Source organism: Eublepharis macularius, chromosome 4, assembly GCF_028583425.1.
Source record: "Eublepharis macularius isolate TG4126 chromosome 4, MPM_Emac_v1.0, whole genome shotgun sequence".
NCBI lineage: Eukaryota > Metazoa > Chordata > Lepidosauria > Squamata > Eublepharidae > Eublepharis > Eublepharis macularius.
The window spans coordinates 43,474,712-43,497,696 of NC_072793.1; the positions used below are offsets into that span (position 1 = coordinate 43,474,712).

The 22,985-nt window shown below is 43.4% G+C and overlaps 1 protein-coding gene across 1 annotated transcript in view; it reads right to left on the bottom strand.

Moving 5' to 3' along the window:
• The window catches only part of LOC129327569 (dynein axonemal heavy chain 9-like), a 274,625-nt gene that overhangs the window by 132,138 nt on the left and 119,502 nt on the right, over positions 1-22,985 (bottom strand). The window contains exons 40-45 of the mRNA XM_054976322.1: positions 21,930-22,032; positions 21,338-21,577; positions 9,842-10,003; positions 6,357-6,553; positions 2,205-2,367; positions 958-1,081 (exon numbers count right to left, since the gene is read on the bottom strand). Of these exons, the coding sequence (XP_054832297.1) occupies positions 958-1,081; positions 2,205-2,367; positions 6,357-6,553; positions 9,842-10,003; positions 21,338-21,577; positions 21,930-22,032 (989 nt within the window). The remainder of the gene's footprint in view (positions 1-957; positions 1,082-2,204; positions 2,368-6,356; positions 6,554-9,841; positions 10,004-21,337; positions 21,578-21,929; positions 22,033-22,985) is intronic.

Sequence of the window (22,985 nt, forward strand, 5' to 3'; positions counted from 1 at the left end):
AACATGTAGGAACATCATCCATCTCACCTTGTGGGGAAGAGAATTTAGTGCTAGCAGCAATAATTTGGGTGTGACCTCTCAATAAGGAATCTGCAGATCCAGCCAATCTTACTGCAAACAGAGGTGGTTTCTCAAGAAGGTATCATCCATTGATGTCACAGGTCAAGAAGGTTGAAATGGATAAAGGTGCTGTACTTTGCAACCTCTCTTACCTATGTGGTGCCCATTCCCCTCCCTGATAAAATGGTTGTTCTCTTCATATGAACAGTAAATGGGTAGGGTGAAGTTTTACTAGCATTATCTCCCGGGGTGTCCCAGCAGGACACAAACATTTCTTCCACAAAGTCTACTCATCTATGAGTTCTCCATGCAATCTACCAATTACTTTGCTATGCAGGTCCATGTTGTTGGAGATGCTATAGACTATTTCTTGTAGGATTGCCAACTCTGGATTGGCAAATTACTGGCAATTTGGGAGTGAAGCCTGGGAAGAGTGGGATCTGGGAAGGAGAGGGACCTCAGAATGATATAGAGCCATACAGTCCACCCTCCAAAGCAGCCATTTTATTAAGGGGAACTAATCTCTGCAGTCTGAAAATTGTTATTCCGGGAGATCTCTAGGTCCTACCTGGAGAAGGTTGGCAGTCCTAATTCCTGGGAACATGCTTACATGTGTGGTGTATTATACCTGCAGAGGACTGATATATATGGAGAGAGCCACCTGAAGTCAAACATATTTGGATATAGCGAACTCTCATTTCAAGCTAGACAAAACCCAAATACATTCTTGGAATGGTAAACCTTGAAAGGTTCCTCTACTACGATTTAAAGCATATTGTTCTGTAGTTTAACTTTTTGTCATTCTGAATATGCCAGATCTCTATCCCATATATAAAAACAGGGACCAAGTAACATTACTGTGTGCTTGTTAAACTGAAATTAGGCCATGATCCATACCTGAAGCTAGCAAGTCATTTACGAGCACTAAAAACCTCTCATCAGCTACTTGAGCATCTGTCATAAGAAAGATGGTACCCACATTCTTCACTCCTGCTGTAATGTATTGTGCTGCCAGGTCTGCCTGCAGATACAAGAAGGGAAAGGAACATATATTAAGCAGCAAAATGTTGTTCATCTGCTGGTAGATGATCCTAGCCATTTTGACAGCTAAATCCAGTATCCGGCCAAACACACAGAGTCAAAGTACATAAATTTCTAAACGAATTAGTGATACAATTGTTTATTACTGAGAACAGAACAGCACTTGCGGCTGTATAAAGAGCAGCCACAAATTCTCCTCCAAGAAATAGAATTTCAAGAAAAAGACGATTGTACAATCTAGTCGCAACCAACTCGTAGCAACTCCATCCACAGGGCTTTCCAAGCAAGAAATTATCAGAGATGATTTGTCATTGCCATCTCCCAGTTTTCCTTGGTGGTCTCCCATCCAAATACTGACCATGGCCAACACCCCTTAGCTCCCAAACCCTGATGAGCCTGGATGAAGCTGGGTTATTCAGGCCAAAGCCCAGGTTTACCTCTTTGCAAACCATTTCTGAACAGAACAGCAAATTACTAATAGAAGTTGGCTTTCTTTTTGAATGTTCATTAGCTTTGGGGGGCTAAATTACCCATGAGTGCTGGAGATCTGTAATTGGAGCTCCTCCATTTTAAAAAAAGTGGTGTACAACAGTCATCCCCCGCCCCAGACACCAATCATGTTCCTGATGCAAATCACGCACTATCAGAACTGTGAATGAAAAGCTTACCACATCACTTTCCCCCCAAAATGTTATCCAGCACTTGCATCCTGAGGCAGTCCCATATCTCTGATGGGCTAGCTTTCTATATGCTGGAAAGCTCTGACTTTAAAAGTCAGTTGTTTAACAAGCAATCTTTCCTTACTACTAATATGCATTATGAGGTAGTATAGTTCTATGGAAAATGGGTATTATGTGCCTGCCTGCGCTTTTGGATCTTATCTTCAGGGTTCTGAATTGTTATATCACTATTATTTAAATTTCCATGAGTGACTGTCATAAAAAAAGACTTTTATAAACCAAAAAAAATGAAGTCAAATTCAGTGTAGACACCTGACATGTAACAATTGCAATACATTAAGGAATCAAGGAATTACAAGTCTCGTTCAAAGCATGGGCTGACATGTAAGAACAAGTTTAATGTCACCATTATGATCTTCTCACCTTCAGGTCAGGAATCCCATAGCCCTTCCGCAAGGTGATCTGGAAAACCTCCAGTGAGCTAATGAAAGCTGCTAATCTTGTCAGGCTCTGCTTACCACTTCCTCCCACACCAACAAGCAACGCATTCCCTCTGGGAGATTCCAGGATACGGTTGATCCGGCAACTAAATGGAAAGGTACACCGTTGTTTCTTGGAAAGTGTTTTTCCTCCACAGTATACTTTAGTATATGCATATACCGAACCTGTTAAGACTCAACCCATTTTGTCACGTAAATGAAAATTTTAACTTGATAGTATTTGGAGTCTTTCATTGCTCTTTTCTAATTATTTATTTACTTTTTTTATATCCCACATTTTCCTCCAATGGAGATGCAAGATGGCTGAAATAATTCTTCTCTCACCTATTTTTGCCCCACAACAACACTGTGATGTAAATTAAGCTGAGACCATGTGACTGGCCCAAGGTCACCCAGCAAGCTTCCATGGCTGAGTAAGGAACTGGAAGTAAGGTTCTCCCAGATCCTAGTCCAACTCTAACCACTACACCATGCTGACTTCTAAATTGTGGTTCATGTGGTCCTTTTGGTTACATGACTCAGACTGTTCTCTCCTTCCACATAGCAATAATTCTCCATCTATTTTGCATTACCATTGCAAATGTAGACCCATTCACAGTGGCAATGGAGCATCCATACAGCAGTTTTCACTGCACTTTCCTTTCCTCACCCCTCTCCCAACACAGCGGCTATCCTTTCCACCCCAATGCCAACTGAGGGCTTTTTAAAGACGTTGAGGGGGGGGAATCAGCAACTGATATATCTTTGCTAACATATAAAGATTTTGAAATTTCTCTCTTGCATGCCCTTGACAACTTGCTGGTCATTGCTGGAGTTGATGTAGCATAAAAGAATAAACTGGGATATGGTTTAAATTTCACCTTTGTCATGAATTTATCAGGCAGGCTTTTGAAAACTGTTCTCTCTTAGCCTTAATCTGCAGTATAGGATAATAATACTGGCCTACCCTATCAGATCATAGTTAATGATTACTGAGATAATGGATGTGAAGTGTTATATAAGTGTTAAGAATTATTATTGTTAACTAAAAGCAAATTATCTAAAATATTTTTACAATCTATATAATCTGATTATCTAAACAACTGATAGTTCAACATCTCCAGTACCTACATTTCAGATATTCTGCGAAGTCTGAAACACATAGAACACATTTTCAGATATGCTCTTTCCTTCTCAATGGGGACCCAAAGTTACTTACAATGTCACCCTACTACATTTTAACCTCACAACAACTACCCTCTGAGGGAGATTAGGCTGATAGTCACTGGCCCAAAATCTCCCAGTGAGTTTCCATGGTGGAGTAGTGATTTGAATCTGGGTCTCCCAAGTATTAGTCTGACACCCTAACCACTATAACTATGCTGGGTCTTGAAGTAGGATATATCAAAACAAAAAAGAAGTGGTTACTACAGTAAAGTTGCTTCCATCCATGTATTAACTGTGCATATTGTCCCTTCCACTGATTTCTTCCTACAGCAGCATTCCAATTTGACAACAGAAGGTAAAAAATGAATGGGTTAAGAGTGTGCAAGGTTTCTAGCAAGCCTGGAGAAAAATGTTCTGTCCCTTTAATAGTGGCTTCCTGTGTGGAAAGGGCAGCTGAAGCTTTTCAAGGCATGGAGATAAATAATATCATCAGGAAAATAACATCCAATTATGCCTCTATTTAAGGGCCAATATATTTCACACAGTTGGCATCCCTAGTCATGTGACACTGTATGATGGAATAGGAAGCTGTGGTTATTCATAGGTTTAGAAACAGTGAACTCACTGCTGTGCTACATTATAAGTGTGATGTAACCCATGCGATGCATTCTAGCCTTGGGAGACTTTGCTTTCTTGCCCTAATTTTTCTCCTTCACCGTGACTAAAATGTCAGAAAAGGTCTCCAAGAAATCATGCCTGCCATTCATTAGCCCTAGAGTTCCTACAGCTCAAACTCCCCAGGGCTCCTCCTACCCCATCCCACCTAGTGTGTTGCTGACATCCCACTAGGCATTCTGCCCTTCACTGCTGGCTCTCTGCTTCTCGCCAGGAGTGTATTGCCCAAACAACGATCTTCCTAATAATGCAACCGTCTCTATATTTTTCCCACCTTTATTTCCAAGTCTTGTAGTGAATGTGTGTATGATTCTTAGACTCTGTAGGCTCAGAAGTTATTAAGTAAAAGCTTTGATTCATTAAAGTATTAGTCTCCTCTCTTATTGGGCGTGATCCAGGAACTCTGACCCTGGTATACACAGGTCATGATCCCTTAATACAAGCCAATTACCTATTAATTCCCCATCTTTGAGACAGTTTGGCTAACACAAGGAATCAGCATAAAAACTGTTCTGAGCTGATTAGAGGAAGGGCAATATAAACATTAAACAGAAAGCAGATAATGCCTACAGAAATAGAGACAACAAAATTTTCCAGGATATAAGATTTGTGAGTCAAAGCTCACTTTGTCAGATACAAAGGGATAAAGTGAGCTTTGACCCAAGGAAGGTTATATTCTGGAAAATGTTGGTCTTTAAGGTGCTACTCAGCTGCAATTAATTTGTGGTCTGTAACCTTGAGCTAAATAACAAATAACATCATATAACCTACTGATTTTTTACAGACACGCAAATTCATGTGAGGAGGCTTCCTAGGCAGCACAGGGGCTGAAATAGATAGCAGAGATCAAATCAAATGGCTCCCTTTGCTGGCCTTACTTTTCAATCTGTGCAGATTTTTGTCTATCTGGATCAAATGTACCTATAAGGAGCTGGTCATATGAATGCCTTTATCTGTACCCTACATGCAGAAGCTGCTACAAGCCTGCAGTATCTGATGAATTTGTTTTCTGTAGACCTATATGCACACACCAGCAGCTTTTGCTTGTAGCAAAATGATTGGGGCATATTCTGTACCTGTACAGTGAGAGCTCATTCAACATGGATAGACAAAAAAAACATCCAAACAAAAACCCCTTATTAGTCTGAGTCGAAATACAAGCTGCAGAGGTATCATGGGTGTCAGATCTCAAACTCAGCTCTTGACTGAGCAGAGTAAAACAATGATCCTTCATGCCTATGCTGCAGCAGACTGCAATTAGAAAAAAATAATAAAGTAGCCCTCATAGCAGGTAGTAGTGCAAAGAACATTACATGAATAAAAGTAACTACTAGCCACAATGCCCATCTTTCCTCCCTAGAAGCTCGACACACAAAATCACTGCAGGTGCCTATTTTTATGCACTAGAAAACCAGACCGCAGCGTAGCCCAGTCCGCATGAAACCACTGAAGATAAAATGCTTGTTACTAACCGAATGGAATAAAAGCACTGTGGCATGCGGCAGCGCTACGATTGTATTAAACATCAAGGCCCTCTGGTGTGGGAATTGAAAGGATGCTGCACTCCCCAGAACACAAAGGAGCAACAGCAAGAGCTAAGGATTGTAAGCATTGTTCGCTTTTGTGACAGTGATTGAATTTGTTGCCTGGAGTTGCAGAAACAGTTAGACTGCCCTTCCCGCCCCTTTGTAATGAAACAAGTAAAATTTTGTAACGGCCGGGAACATGCGGGGCGGGGGGGGGGGGAGCTAGTGTTCTGAAGCACACTCTTCTGAGATAGTCATTGCTTCTTAGGCAAATAAGTCATTGCTTCTTAGTCACCACATATTAGGAATAGGCATATTTGAAAATATACATTTACACACCCATATTCACAGCTAACAAGGTGGATCTTACCCCTGTCCTACCACTTCACTGGGCAAAGCGCGAAGCATTCTTCCTTCTATTTATCTAGCTGCATAAAAGTGTTCCCATGTCCTCATGCAATTGCTTTTCTCTGATGGTTACCCAAACCACTTTATGAGAATTTATTATAAAGACAGATGCTGTCTTCGCGAGATAGAGAGTTTTACATTTTACAGTTGCCAAATGGAGTCAAAACCATAATTTCAGGATATGTTGTCCAAACTGAAAACAGAGTCTGTTTTTCAGAGATTCTGGCCACCCATTACTCTGTCACCTTGAGGTATATTTGCAGATATAACACTACATAGTACCCACACACAAGCTTTCAAGTGTACAAATTTCCCCTTACACATGGCACATGGCATCTTCAAACAACACCAGGTTCATGGCAGGGTTGACTTCATTGTGATTCTCTAAGGCTTCCACTAAGAGCTGGTTCAATGATTCCCAGCTCTGGACAGGCATGTATTTGGGCTCCCCAACCCCTTTTGCGAAATGGCAAAACACGTTCATCTTCTTAGTCTGTTCCAGGGTATCCTCCATATCCTAATGAGGAAGGACATAAATGAAACACAAAGTTCAGGTTGAACATTCTGGTGCTGTGGAAAAAGAGTAGGTTGGACCCCCCCAACCCATCATGTCCATGATGTCATAAGGATATATATCGGCACTCAACATAGATTACCCAGTGAGCTAAATTGCATTATTACCCCTCATTTTCTTGCGGGGAAAGGCTGTATTGTGATTGTTGCTGCCCAAGAACTGTTAATTATTTATCACCAAATAAATAGCTGACTGAAAAGCAAAGCCCTCTGTGGGGTTCTGAGTAGAGATGGGCACGAACTGCATTATGAACCTCAAAAACCCATGAAAATGGTGATCACGTGATTGCGAATGTCAGAATGTCAGTTCTCAAGCCAAAGCTACGCCATGTTCTCCTGTTATATGTAGTTATTTAGTTCTCTCCCTCCAGGCCCAGGTGCTGCCCAGGCCACCTATATCTATGGGAACAAAGAATTCTTATCAGCCCGGCCGACCTTGATGTCCTCGCCTTCCCAGGCCTTCTAGACAGGACTAAGGGGGGAGGCTGGGAAGGGGTGTTTGAAGTGTTGTTACTTTCATTTTATGTGTCATTCTCAACAAAGCTTTGGTTCAGCCAAGGGCCTCAAGTCCTTGGATCATGGACCCCTGTATCCTGAGCATAATCTTCCAATAAACCTTTTGAAATCAAGAGACCTTGTGCTTCTTGCAGAAGTGGGGAGATGAACTCTAGATAACTGGGATTCCATAGTCTGACAGCTATCTGGTGGTTCATTACCGGCCACGGCCAACGAACCAGCATTCGGTAGAGGCCTGGTTCGTTGCGTTAGGCCACGGTTCAGGAAGCCAGACACTCAGGCGCCAGCAATCAATTCCCCTGGCAATGGAGCTGGGGGAATGCCTGAGCTCTGTCTGCGCTCCTTCTGTTGCCCTGGAAACCCGAATGGAAGCCCAGCTTTCCTTGATCAGCAGGGCTTCCTTCCAACCACAGAGCTGCAAAGCGGTTACAAGTTGGGAGAAGACACCCAGGGGAGGAAGGGGTGTTCTGTAGCCACGGGCACTCCAATCTCATCCCTGCAAACCCTGATAGGCAGCTTTGATGGCCAAACACAGACCTCCTGTGTTGCTGAATGGGACTCATGCTTATAAATAGCCGTGGTCTCCCACGCTGGGTTTCGCTTTCTGCGAGCAGTGGAGAGGGACAGAGCTCTTGCTTGCCACTTGCTAGCCTTTGGGGAGAGAGACTGAGAGTACAATTGAGCTTGGCTTTGGGGGATAGGGATCTATCTCCTCTGGTTCCAGGGCTGCTGCCTGGCTCTGGGGCCAAGCTCGGCTGAGGGCTCACATTGATTATTGATCAGGGCCTGATCTGTTCAGGTCTGTGGGAGTGGTGGGCTAGGGCTCTAGTCCTTCCCTCCCTCTGGTGCCAGGGCTGCTGCCAGGCCCTGGGGCCAAGCTCGGTGGGTACCTCGGCTGAGGGCTCACATTAGTGCTTGATCTGGTCAGGTCTGTGGGAGTGGTGGGCTAGGGCTCTAGTCCCTCCCTCTCTCTAGTGCCAGGGCTGCTGCCAGGCCCTGGGGCCAAGCTCAGTGGGCACATCAACTGAGGGCTCACACAGTGTTATTAGTGCCTGTTCTGTTCAGATCTGTGGGCGTGGTGTGCTAGGGCTCTAGTCCCTCCCTCCCTCTGGCGCCAGGGCTGCTGCCAGGCCCTGGGGCCAAACTTGGTGGGCACTGCGGCGGAGGGCACACAGAGTCATCTCCTTTCCTGTCCTCCTTAATTCTAGTTTGGTGGCACAATGAGTCTTCCTGTGGTGTTGGCTGCCAAGGGTGGTTGTGGGGTGAAATGCGATGGCAGTCCTCCTGGTTCAGTTGTGGAAAGCAGTTTTGGGTGTGGCTCAGGGGTAGCAGGGAGTCCTCCCACTCCCCCCAATTCACCTATGTGGGCTGTGGAGGCCCAAGAGGTCTTTGCGCAGGGGGGGAGAGAATATCTCTCAACATTTTGAGGAGGGGTGGTGGGCGATGGATCCCTGGAGGAATGGTATGTATGTTATGAAAGATCCCTCCCGTCCCCATCCCAAACTCTCGGTGGTGTCCCCTCCCGCAGTCCACCCCTCATGCCGTCGTCCGTGTCCAGCCCCACAGCACAGCCTGTAACCATTCGTCCTCCTTCCCCTGGGATAGTTAGCGGTCGGCGTTACAACGTATGGAGGCACTTTCGGGCCCTTCCTGATGACTCCAGTGTGGTGCGGTGCCGTGCTTGTGATGTCCTGGTGCGCAGGGGCAAAAACCCAAAGCACCTGTCTTCGATGGCCCTGACTCGCCACCTGAAGAGGCACCACCCGAGCCTGCGGTCTCCCTCCTCACCCAGTGAAACATCCATTGAGGGGAGAAAGGGGGCCACCAGCTCTTCTGAGCAGGGATCAGTGGGAGGATCACTTTGCCCTGAGGGTGATGCTGGTAAGAGCAAGGCGCTCCGGCAGGCCGCGCTAGCGGAGGTTGTCCCCTCAGGGTCTGGGACAGCGCCGCTTACAACCTTGAGGCTGATGGCTCAGGAGGCGGCTGCCGCCACACTATTCCTCAGTGGAGCCCTCGGGTGAGGACCTGCGGTGGCTGGGGGATCAGGCCCCCAGTCCAAATGACATGCCCTCTCCCACCCACTCCAGGAATACCAGCACACTCCTCTTTGGCCTGGAGTTTGGGATGAGATCTTCTCACTTACCCCCCACGTGACAGGTCCTCTCCCTCCCATCCTTTCTGGCAAGGCAGGAAGGTGTGAGATGCTGGCTGCCGCCACCGCCGCACTATTCCTCGGTGGGACCCTCGGGTGAGGACCCGCGGATGCTGGGGGATATTCCCCCTCCCCCAAGTAACGGAAAATGTTCGTTGCAGTTTGCGATCTCGGGTTCGTCGTCGGCACCGAATCTCGAACTGCTGGTTCATTAAATTTTTTTGGTTCGTGCCCATGTCTATTTCTGAGTCAGGTAGCTGCCCTGTAGAAGTGCCTCTTTGCCCCCACCTATGCTCCACCTCTTTGTACAAGTAATACAAAGATAGCATATAACATCCAGGGCTTTTTATCCAAAGAAAATTAAATGTGAGACCACTGCCCTAGGACTTCGCATCACTCTAGAAAGCAGGCAGCATGTAACAGTAGGATTTAGGTCTCTCTACAAAAGAAGCATCCACATTATCTATTATATTATTAGTATGTGGATTGGATATGCTGTTCCTCCACTGTGGGAACCAGAATGCTTGCCCAGTTGATAACGTGAATTGGGCCTATATCACTTACTTCACAAAACTTCTTCACAATCTCTGTCTGCATTTTATCAAACAGGCCGAAGTCTCTCTCATCCACCATCTTATCCCGATAAACCCGACTAGATTCATGCAGGTACAGCTTAACTAAATCCTGGGGAGTCTTCAAACATTGAGGGGTTGAAAACAGAATACCCTGAAAAGGAATAGAGATGAAATCAACATGCAGATTATTTGGATGCAGATACAAATCTATAGATTAAGCTGTGTAGCCAAGAGGAAGAAAACACCGTGTGAAATGTCTGCCTTGTGTTTCCACAGATATAGCCTTAGATACCAATAAGTCTCATGCATGAATTACAACTACGATGTAAAATTTGCTGTTTAGTAAAACCACACAAGGGGAACATTCATTCTAGATTTCAATAATCTCTTAATCATGATCTGGTTTCACCTCTAGCAGGCAGCAAAAATGTGGGCCACCCCACATCCTGAAATTCAGCCTTTTCCAGAAATCTAGGTCATCCACAGACTCGCAGCTTCTCACCCAATTGGAGGAAAAACAGCTTGGTGATCAAACCGGATGCTAACTTTTAAAAATTGACTTTAATGAGGTAGATATTGCCTAGAGAAAATTTCAATTGCCGTCACATAATTGTGGTGTGTTTACAACAACCCTTTAAAAATACACAGGAAGAGCTCTCTTTCAAAGTGAAGTCAGTTTTAACAATATCTCTGGGGTGTAATGTCACCAATTTAAATACAGTTTCTATTTCTTACATCAGATGATTTATTCAGAAACTATAAGATGCTCTCAAAGGGAGTGAAAATGTCTTGCTTATTTCAGCTGACCCAAGTTTGAAGGTTTGGCTTTTTATACTTTAAAGAACTGCAAATAAACAAGCATCTCCTCAATAAAAAGCACATATTTAAAAAATTGGCAGCCTTAAGTTTAAAAACCATTGTTCTGAGTTCTAATTAGAAATAAGTGGGTTTGTTAAATTCCTTTGCAAACAAACTATATAACAAGCCTCTTCTTATTCTGTCACAAGTTCTACAATAAGCAGCCCTTCCCTACAGATCCAAGTTGTATTAGCATAGCAAGAATACAGAAAAGAATCACAGAAAAGAATCCAAGACTATAACCAGTGTTTACTTTCTACAATGAAAGGTACCTGAACTTAAGTAGGAACCTATATGAAGATCTGCTATATTAATTCAGACTGAGTGTTTTCTGGCATCAATATTCCTGGGTCTGAGCATAAAAGGGTTTCTCTAGGGTTGCTAACCTGGCTTGTAAAATTCATGGAGATTTTGAGGGTAGACCCTGGGGAGGGTGGGGTTTAGACAGGGAGGTATATCTGCAGGGTATAATGACATACAATTCATCCTCCAAAGGAGCCACTTTCTCAAGGAAGATAGTTTCAGGTGTGTAGCTATGTTGGTCTGCAGTAGAACAGCAGGATTTGAGTCCAGTGGCACCTTAGAGACCAACAAGATTTTCATGGTGTAAGTTTTCAGAAGTCAAAGCATCCCTCTTCTGAAGACAGCTTCTGAAAAAGGGGGCTTTGATTCTTGAAAGTTTATACCTTGAAAATGTTTTTGGTCTCTAAAGTGCCACTGGACTCAAATCCTACTGTTCTACTGCAGACCAACATGGCTACCCGCTTGAAACTATCTTCATGGAAGGCACCACATTCAGTTGCATGCAGTAATAATCTATCAATGACATGAAAACATTTGCACAGATTCAATTTAATATTATCTTTCTTACAAAATGCAGAAGACTGGATATTATACCTAAGTGACTAAAAATAAAGAAACCACTCCAAACCACTTATCCTACAAAGGATGGAGAAAATTTGTGCCAAACTTTCTCCAAGAAACTGTTTAAACATCTGATCAGTGTCTTGTACTGCAAGTAGAAACAGATCAAAGAGAACCTCTCTGAACTGGACATTTCCATAAGGAATCAACCCGGTTACCATAATTTTTGCACAAAAAAGCAAGCTATCTACATTTTTTTCCAGGGGAACTGATTTGTCATCTGAAGATCAGTTATCATTCTGGGAGATCTCCAGCCATCACCTGGAGGTTGGCAACCCTATGTCTCTCTCAATACCCATGACTTGAGCTCTTTCAGTTGAAGTTGCCAGGGTTTGAATTTGGGACTTCTGTATACAAAGCAGGTGTTCTATCACTGAGACAGCTGGGGTTCAAACTTCCCTGAAAGCCTAATTACACATTATGTTCTCCTTGAAGATCAGATGTGGACTGTGAGTTCTATGCTCCCGATACAATTCCAAGGGATGTGGTGGTCATTTCAAATCATGATCATGATGTGTGGGGTGAAGTAGCTTAAGTCCCTCCCTGCACCATTTTCCAAACTTGAAGTAGCCCCAGGTTCTAGTGCACCATTTGGCTGCACATAACATGATTGGCAGAACGTAGATGAATAGCAACTGCTGGAGCCAATGCCATATCAGGTCAGGAAAAGCGGGGAGGCTTAAACTCCCTGTCTGAATTGGCCCCTGTGGACCTGGGAATTGAGTTCCAAGCATGGATTTCACAGCACACATCTGATTGCCAGGACCTAGGGAGATCACAGGGGAAACAAAACATGCAGTTAGGCCCTGATAGTCCAACCTAGAAATCTTTCTCCTTAATCCACAATGTCTTAGATTGATTATGGTGACACTGCAGAGAAGGGAAAGCACTTAGCATTTGTTCAGTGGCATTCTGTTCTTTGCTATTATATCACATGGTATAAGGCTAAAGTACTGAAGCGGACATCAGGACTAAATCCTAGTGAGCCTTGGCTTGTTACATTGTGGATAGCATAAGTTCTCAAATAAACCAGCAACCTTCCTTAGCTTCAGCACCTTTGTTTCTTTACAAAGATAAGATTTTTATTGCAAACAAATCTTGCCATCCAATATGTAACCTTTCATGCCCCCAACAAAACCTTCAAAATCCCATTATTCCTGTTAAGGTTCAGACAGTCATAAATTATAGAAGAGCTGGCACAGAACTGCAATAGAAGAGAACAGCCTCAGTTATTATCATTAAAAAAGAAAAGCTAGAGTTAAAATAGATTTAGCTCTGAAAACTCTCAACAAAGCCTGATCTGAATTGCAAGACTGCAAATTCCGATTTCAGTATCTTGAATAATACTTCTCCATCAAAATGCAAACACTGATTTTAGGATCAGTGTATGTCACCTGAAATTTATATCTAACCCTCAAAACTTGAATTTTGGACCCCTCTTCGGATGGTGCGGCTATGAATATACTTTGGGGAGCAAATGGTTTTAGTACCCTTTCTGCTGTTTTCCTTACAGTGAGGAACATGGAACATCACTTGCTGCAATGATAAAGCACCAGCAGCATGAGGTGTCACCATTCAGAAGCCTTCCCACAGTCACCCAGTGATGTGACCGCTGATTATATCAGCACATGAAAATTGCTTTCCTCGGCCCACATGCCATCATGTTTGAGATATCTGGTAAACAGCCATCATTAATGTTGACATTCAAATCGGGGAACTCTTGTTGAAATGTGGCGTTATTCTGTTTCAGTCCAAGCCAAAATCATGTACTTGTCATGCATCCTCAAGGAATTCTGAGCAACAGCAGCCTTCTGCTTTAATCATTTTCATTTATTTTGCTCTTTCAGCTCTCCATCTGTGATGATTCCTTCTTGTTCTGCTTAACCAATTTTTCAGCATCGGTGTGCTTAACCGTTTCACTGTGCTTTTGACACAATACAGCCAAACCGCCATTTGCCCACTAAACACACATTCACTCTACACAAACTGACTTGTCGGTCTGACGAAAGGTCCAACCGAGCAATATCACCTACATGAGCTTCTGTGAATTTTAAAATTCTGCAGCACTTCTTCTTCCAGACCTACAAGGATGAGAACACCAAGTCCAACCCTCTGGGAGAAGCTGATGGAGGGATACTTGCAGCTGGGACAAGGCTGCATTAGAGAGTAAATCTGAACAACAGTCACTTTAGTGAGTGGGATAATAGTCTTCAGCTTGGGGAGCAATACAGTGTTGGCAGCAGAGCTTGGTAATATGCTAATTATACACAGCAAGGAACATCTTCTGCCGTTTCCCATGTTGCTTTGAAGCATGGCAAAATCTCTGATAGTGCTGAGGTTTTTTGCTTTAGCAGGGACTCGGAAACCTCCACTCTTATTTCATGCAAATGAAAAGAAAAACACATCTAGCTGTGTGTATTTCCACATAGAAGGGATTTTGACTGTCACATCTGCTGCAAAATTAGGCATAGCTTTTGCTTTGCACTGGAATATAAACATATTATGTTTGTCTGCACGTGCGCATGTGTGTGTGAGAAAGAGAGAGCGAAATAACCAGAGTTTTTGTCAGTAATTAATGGCAAGGCAGCTTAAGCATGTCTGTTTGTGGGGATAATAATGACATTGACTTTATTAATCAGTCTGAGGAGGAGGCAGAGACCGGGAATGGTGAAGGGATAAAAGGAAAGTCCACCCACAAGCGGGGGTGGGTGGAGAAGAAGAAGTTTGAGGAGAGCACAGACAAGACCAGAGGATAGCCAAGAGAGCAGTGAGGGGCGTCTGGGCAACATTAGTCCCCCACAAGCTCTTTTCCTGAGACCCGGGTCATCTAGCTGGGACCCGCCTGGTCAACGACTCTGCAGCTGATTAAGGCAGGGCCAGAGCAGGGGTGAGCATCACAAATGCAGAGTAGGTTTGTGTAGCAGTGTATATATGGCAGATGAGATGCATATGACAGAGGTCTTGATTCAGCACTGCTCAGTGGGATATAACTACTTTATAAAAGCTCAGGCATATGAGACCCCAGAATGGTATTATGGTTTAGCATCAGAGGCAAGAATGCATCCAAATATTGCAGAAGCTGACATTAAACTTGGATGTGCATGAACCTGATTTTGGGCGCACACATTTGATCCTTGCTTCTCCCTTCTCACATAGAGAGTCCAGATCAGAAACAAACTTCACTTATCTATTATGTATGAATGCATGCTTGCAGATTGACCAGAGACAGTTGTCTCTCACAAACCTCAGTTTTAAGATAGCAATAAACCCTGGTTTAGAATCCCAATTTGTGGGCACAAAACTAACTCCAGTTAACTCATGTCTGGCATTTGTATGTTATTGGTAACCACAATTAGTTTTTAACTTACAGAAAACAGGTGTGGAAGGAGACACAGACATGAGCAAAAGGCTAAGTGGGGTTCATGGACAGCTAGCGATTTGTCGGACAAGCTGCAAGCAACTCCCCGTGGAGAAGGTGTGACCACTCCTAGAACTTTGGGCATTTTGCCAATATGTGACGGTGGGGGGAGTTTGATGTCGTGAAAACTAGAGACTTTATTGTTTATACATTACAGATTCTTTCATATGTTGGATAGGGACTGATTCCATTTGTCATCTTACACAGAATGTACATTTGATTGTTTGTGAGCCTTTTGGCAATTGATATGTTAATGATTTGGATCCTGGTTGTATTTATTGATGGTGCTATTTATTGAGCAATGGGACTGTTAATTATTTAATTCTGGTTGTTATTTATTGATGAACATTTATTGACTGATTGAAATGTATATATATTGACTTTAACTGTTTATATAATTGTATTGATTGTACTGAATATATTTATTAGTAGCACGTTGCACTTTATTAATGGTTAGCACTTTATTAATATTAAAATTGTTTACAATCATTGTGTTTAAGATTAACATTACATAGGGAGAATATTTTTGTTCGGGTTCATGGACGTCTCAGCTTAATGTTGACTTGTTGAGACATCCGATAACAGTCAAAATGTACTTCATTGCAGAAAGATTAACAGGGTTTAAAAACATAACCGCAGCCAGTACACTAAGTCACAAAATACAAGAATATCCACACATATCATTCTTTCTTTATAATTTCATTGGTTAAAATTTGATTATTTCTTTATGGGAACTAACAATTGCCAATTCTTGCTAGAAGCAAACATGTACAATATACCTCGATTCTCAGTTACACTTTAATAATAACAACAACAACATTTGATTTATATACCACCCTTCAGGATGACTTAATGCCCACTTAGAGCGGTTTACAAAGTACGTTATTATTATCCCACAACAAAACACCCTGTGAGGTGGGTGCGGCTGAGAGAGCTCCAGAGAGCTGTGACTAGCCCAAGGTCTCCCAGGTGGCTTCAAGTGGAGGAGTGGGGAATCAAACCCGGTTCTCCAAATTAGAGTCCTGCACTCTTAACCATTACACCAAACTGACTCTCCCATATGCACAAGTCCATAGGACTTGCACATACGGGAGGTGAGCAAACACAGTTTCTCAAATCCTTGGTTTTACAAAGAAACAGTCACACTCACGTCACTGGCAATCAAGTGTGCAAAAGGCAACTCCATCAGACAGTTTTCCTTTATTCTGTCAGTGGTTACTATCCCTAGCAATTTGTAACTTGTCAACTAAAATAGCCAAAGCTATTTTTTCTTCAAAGAAAATGATTTCAGGTTGAGAGAGAAACGTATGCAACAAACTTGGCACACACAAAGCATCATTCAGATCTCTGCCTATTACTCACAATAATAAATGAAAAGTATTTTGCAATTTCTTTTGATACAGGAAGTGAGTGGTGGTTTAACATTAATTATTTAAAGATGTAGATAGATCAATAAATATGAAGACTTGAACGTTTTCCTTATGGACTTATTTTATCATACTGCTTCAGTTTATCCCAATTTCTACACATTTTCTTGCACCTTTAGTTTTCACATCATTCCCCCCTCCCCCATTTTTCCTGGTTCTTTTGGGACCACTTTTACCTCGATCTTTTTTTTAAAACCAATTCTGAGACACCATTGTTCCTCGTGAGTAATGTTTCCTTCCGTTTTTTTTTGTTCCACCCACCCCCTCACTTTTCAATGACTGAACTTTCATACTCAAACCCTGCTTTCACTCCTCCCTCTTCAACATGGATAATGTGTGGTTTTATTTTTGTTTCTTTTTTAAAACTCAGCTCCTATAGCAATATATTAATATATCAAGGTATCACTATGCCCTGGATGTCTTGGCCAGGGCTTTGGACACTGTGACTGTGTGAATGAAGCAGAGTCGGCTGAAGTTGAAACCTGTGAAGACGGAGATCCTGTATCTGGATCGGGGGTTGTTGAGCTCGGGAATCCGGCTCCCAGCCTTAGACTGGGTGCCTTTCACGCCTTCATCAATGGTGAGGAGCTTGGGTGTGATTCTAGATACCTCCTTCTTAATGAAGGCCCAGGTCTCGTTGGTTGCCAGATCTGCATTTTTCTATCTCTGGCAGGTCAGGCAACTTGCTCCCTACCTCTCCACCCATGACCTAGCTACAGTGACTCATGCAATGGTCACCTCAGATTAGACTACTGTAACTCACTCTATGTAGGGCTACCCTTGAAACTGACCTGGAAATTGCAACTGGTCCAGGATGTGGTGGTGCGTATCCTTACAAGAACCCCATTTAGGATTCATATTTGACCTGTACTGCGCCAGCTGCACTGGCTCCTGGTTGAATTCTGGGTCAAGTTCAAGGTGTTGATGTTAACCTTTAAGGCCCTTAACAGACTGGGACCTACATATCTTCGGGATCGTCTCTCCCTATATATTCCCTAGAGGGCGTTACATTCTGTAGATCAACATCTGCTGGTGGTCCTTGGCCTCAACTAGGGCCAGAGCCTTTTCAGCTCTGACTCCGGCCTGGTGGAACACTCTCCCAGTTGAAACCTGGACCCTGCGGGACTTATTACAGTTCCGCTGGGCCTGTAAAACAGAGATGCTCTGCCAGGCCTATGAGAGTGGTTGAGGAGCTGTCGACCTATCATGCTGGTCCCTTGCCTGTATTGCTTTGTGCTGCTCCACAGTCCAATGAGATCTGTTGATTTTATTTTTTTAATGATTTTAACTGTTATTTGTTGTATTTTAAATTGTGGTTTTTATGATGTTGTGAGCCCACTTGCGGGGAAGGCGGGATATATATCCAACAAAATAAATAAATAAATAAAAGGATGGCACCACAGGCATGTTTATTGAGCTCCCTAGCATGCTGCCACAACCCTAGAATTTTTAAATTGGTAGTCAAAGGTTTTTGGGTTTTTTTACTGAACACAGTAACATATTTTTACTGACAGTAGTATATTGATCAGAGATGTTCCTGAGAGCATGTTCGAGACACTCCTTTTCATAAAAATTCTGTACTTGTCATTATACCTGCTGTTATTATGGCTGTTCTATTTTGGGGGGGATTTGATATCACTTTCTATGTTGCATGGTCAAATGATGATTCTCACACATACACACTTCTTTGTCTATCACTTTCCATCATTTTATGTTTTCTGTGGGGGGAAATGATGATTCTTGTACATGCGCATTTATTGGTTTTACAATCAGTCTGAGAATCACTATCACGGCACTTCTTCAGTCAATCACTAGTGATCATCATGAACTATACTAGCCAACAAAAAGAGCAGGGCACGGGACATGGAACAGCCTTCCTCTAGAGCGGTGTTTCCCAGCATGTAGGTTGGGACCCAGAAGTGGGTCGCAAAGCCTCTGAAAGTGGGTTGCAGGCCAGCCATCCCTAATAGCCATGCCTGCTGTTTGCATTGCTCTCTTTCGCTCATATTCCTCTATGCCAGCTTCTCGCTTTCCCCAGCCTTTGCAACAATGGGGAGGGGGAGTCATCTGGCTACTGGTAACTTTACAGGTATATCCATTTCCCTATTTAGAATAAAATTTCTGTAGGAAAATCACCATGTGTGAAGTGGCTTCTATAATTTCAGAGCTTTATTTGTAGCAAGGCTTTGACTTGTATTTTGGAAACTAAGACCAGATCCTGGGCACAGTATCTTCCATGTCATACATTAGTTAGCATTTTTTCCTTTACTGCATACGCATGTTTATTGATAAACAATCAAGTAAAATGTGTCCTGATCGTTACTAGAGTAAGTTCCCTGGAATCTTAAAGGGGGTAGAGGGAATAATGAAGAAGAAGAGGGTGGTCAAAGGCTGGAATAGCAAGAACTGGGTCCAGTAGCACCTTAAAGACCAACTAGATTTCCAGGGTATGAGCTTTCGAGGGTCAGAGCTCCCTTCATCAGATACAAGAAGTGGAAAAGGGAAGAGGTCCTTATAATCCAGGCAGAGGGGTATTGCAAATTGGAGCGTTAGGAAGATGGCTATAATCCATGTTGTAATTAGCTTAATAGAGCATGGATACAAAAAGTGCAGAAAATTAGCATCTGTAATACGAGAAAAATCCTATGTCCCAGTTCAACCCGGGGGATCCATTGTTCCAGATTTGCAAACAATCTCCATTTCAGCAAATAAACTCCATTTCCATTTGAAGTTTCTCTGCTCAAGAACTGCTGCTCTGAGGTAAGTGACGGAATGTTCAAAACCATATGGTTGGCCATTGTAGAAAATGGAATGCCAGGCCAGTGGGGCACCAAGGTCATACTTCACTTACTGCACCAGAAGACCTTGGGCCGACTCTGACTGGATCACTGTACCAAGCAAATTTGAACCTGTGGGTCTCCATATCCAAAAGGATGGGAACCACTGCTCTAGTGGTATATCAATATAGAACATGCACAAGATTTTTTTAAAGAGGTTGGTGCTGTTACATCACTTGTGATGACACAATTGATGACAGCATCCTCCCTGGAAAATCCTGATTATTTAAGGCAGAAAATAAACCGACTCCACAACTGGAAACATGCAGAGGGAGGGCAAACATGCAGAAGACCTTTGCCAAATACAATACTGATGTGGATCAACTGCTAAGAAAACTAGGAATAAGTCACAGCGTGCGGAAAAGCCCAGAATGAATGAGTGAATTGCTGTGGATCACAATGGAAATTCAGGTTACTCATCATGACGTAGCAAATGAAATTACTGAGATGTAAAAAGTATTGCAGGTTAACTATAAGGGGCTTGAATTTACATGCATTTTGTGTAAGACACCCTTAAACTGTGAACATCTCAAGCAACTAGAAAATAGCAGCTGTAAAAGCAATCTTCAAAGTCGTTCAACAATAAGCCACTTGAACTCCTGTGTTGGATTAAAAGAGATGTCAGAGGGTCACCACTCCAAACATGTCTCCATTTGCATTGACATTAGAGGTTAAAGGAGTTTCTGGTATCTAACACTGAACAAATTACAGAATAGAAAGTTATAGCCTAAAACCAATTTGGGCATTATCTTCTTGCCAGCTTGAAATGAAAGGCACTTAATCTAACTAGGTAGAAAGATAATCAGAACTCGGGGCTTCTTGTGAGACAAACCTATCTACTGTTGATTATTTCTAAAGCCTGCTCCTCTGTAAACCAAGCTACATGTGATGCCTGACAAGAGGAGGACACTTGTCAGTTTCCTCCAAGTTTCCCTGGGCCACACCTGCCACCTTCCTTCAAGCAGGAGGGGCAAGAGCTCTGGGGCTGGGCGAAGCAGGCGCAGGGGCAGGCGAGGTGCAGAGCGGCTCAGGAAGCAAAAGGAGGAAGCTCAGCCGTGGCTCCGCAGCAGCTGCTCATGCCCTCTGCTGCTGCTGCTGCTGCTGCCTCTTCACCCACTCTGGAGGCCGCCAGCGGGCCCAGCAGCAGGAGCTGGGTGTCCTCGCAGTCGCCCTGATCACAAGCACAGAGCAGCAGCTGGATGCCTGCCGGCACCTTGGCTGGATCCTGGCCTGGACTTGCTCTGCCAGCTGGAGAGGGGCCAGCAGCAGCACTGATATCTCCAGATTCCTGCATGGGCAGGAAGAGTGGGGAGGAGGCTGGCAGGGGATCCCAGGGAAGCCCTCCTTTTCCATCAAGCAAGCACCCTTTGCCTTCATGTTTCCCCAAATGGAGCACACTGCAGCTCTGTGGAGCTGTTTTAAGACTGGGGAAATTGTGCATGTCTGAGCTGGCAGCGGCAATCAGACAAGACACCTACACTTGCCATCAAAACTTGCGGGAAACCGACAAGTGTCCTCCTTGTGTCAGGCATCACTTGTAGCTTGGCTCTGTGACATGGCAACTGCACAGATAACAAGATAAACCAGTTTGGTGCAGTGGTTAAGAGGGGCAGGACTCTAATCTGGAGAACCAGGTTTAATTCCCCACTCTTCCCCTTGAAGCCAGCTGGGTGACCTTGGGTCAGTCACAGCTCTTCCAGAGCTCTCTCAGCCCCACCCACCTCACAGGGTGATTGTTGTGGGGATAATAATAACATACTATGTAAAGTGCTCTGAGTGGGCATTAAGTTGTCCTGGAGGGCGATATATAAATCGAATACTATTATTATTATATAAAGAATCTCAGCCATTTTCCAATGAATCCTGCCATTTTCTTTTCTTGCCATGCCATGGAATAACACTTCAAATAAATAATGTTATAAATCCAGTATCAACTGCTTTACTTTCAAAGCCTGATCTAATTAGGGGAACACTCTCCAACAGGAACAAACAGTGGGCACCCTAACAGAAAAGCTACTTACTTGGAAGACATTGGAGAAGTCCCTTAGGTTGAAATTGTAATGAAATTTGATAGCTGTTGGCAGGAAAGTTGCAGCCACTTTCAGGTGCAGGGCAAGCGCCAGATTTATCAACTGCTGTGATGATTTCTGTAAAGCCCCAGAGAAATTCCCTCGCTTCAGGTGCTGTGTTAAGATGGTGCTGTAAATGGTGGAGAGAGCATCTGACCCAGGAAATGAGAGGGCAAACACGCTGAAATGGCGCTGCAAGACAGAAAACAAACACAAACTAGGTCCCAAATTGTCAGCGATTGTCTGGAACAAAGGCAAGACAAGCTTGGGTGACATCACTTCCACTTATGTATCTTTTTTTTGACTTAAAAATGTAACAAATATCACAGTTGTCTGCCTTAGGTTATTTCTACACACACCCTTTCTGTTCACATTCTGCATTTGTTTTCGTAACAAATCTTGGGTTGAGTCTCTTCCACGGTTTTCAAATTTATAAAGTTTGCCTTCATGTAGACACAGTCTAAATTAGTTTTTTCCCCCAAATCATCGATGCTTCCAAAGATGGGATGAAAGTACTACGGGTAGCCAGGTGAACAAGCAATACCTGCAAGCGTGGGTTGATAGTGAAGCTGCCTGCCGTGGGATTCATGCACGACACGTACTGCACATTCATGATTTCCTTCAGGGACAGCTTGTTTCTATCATACCTTTGCCAGAAGAAAAAAAGAATGCATCATCCTAATCACAGCCTATTAGTGACAAACAAACAGCAGTGTGCCTGCTGGACATTGCCAAGTCTCAAGCAGTATGTCTTGTAGGTCTTGGGCACCTGCTGCATCCCAGCTGTTTTCAATTAATGCTCCATCATGGGCTGTGAGATTTTGGGAACAAGGTTAGAATTCACAGATGTTTGTAATGTAATGCACGTTATGGACTTGATTTAAGGGAGAGCATCATCCTTCCATTACAAGTATTTACACCTAATGCTTTAAGGGATTTCCGTGCAGCACTGCTCAAGCAACCATGGTCCATCAACGTTCATGCTTATCGTTAGTTGTATAGATGCACTTAAGATGTTATTAATTGCACAGTGCTGAGTCGTGGTCCCTTTGCAACAGAAGGTAGGCCCAGCAAAGGAATGGAGAGCTTGTTCGTCTCCCTGCTACTTTCCTTCTGAGAAATTAGGTAAAGTCAGTGGCAACTGGTATGAAAGGTTTAACTTGCCCAATGATTAAGAGGTCATAGCTCACGTTTGGTTGTCTAATCATGATAAACAGGTAAAAGGCAGACCATTTGCTGCTCCCTATTTGTCATGGTGCCTGAATTTTTCCATGCTCATGCAATTCTTTATAAAGTCAAACAGTACACAATACTCATCCATATGAGATCTGTGTCAAACACCATGCCAGGCCACTGGTGACCAATACTGTCACTATGCTGTTGGAAAAAGGAGAACTTTCCCAAAGGGTCAACATCCGGAGGATAAAGCGAATCACTTCAAAACAACAGTAACTGCAGATCTTCTTTTGGAGCAATGCTGTATGGACTCCTGTAAGCAGCTATACAGCACTGGGGTTTGAGTTCTCTTTAATAGGGCTGTGTGCAAGGAGACATTGCAGTTGAGAGTAAATCTAACAAAGAAAGAACACTAATGTAAAGC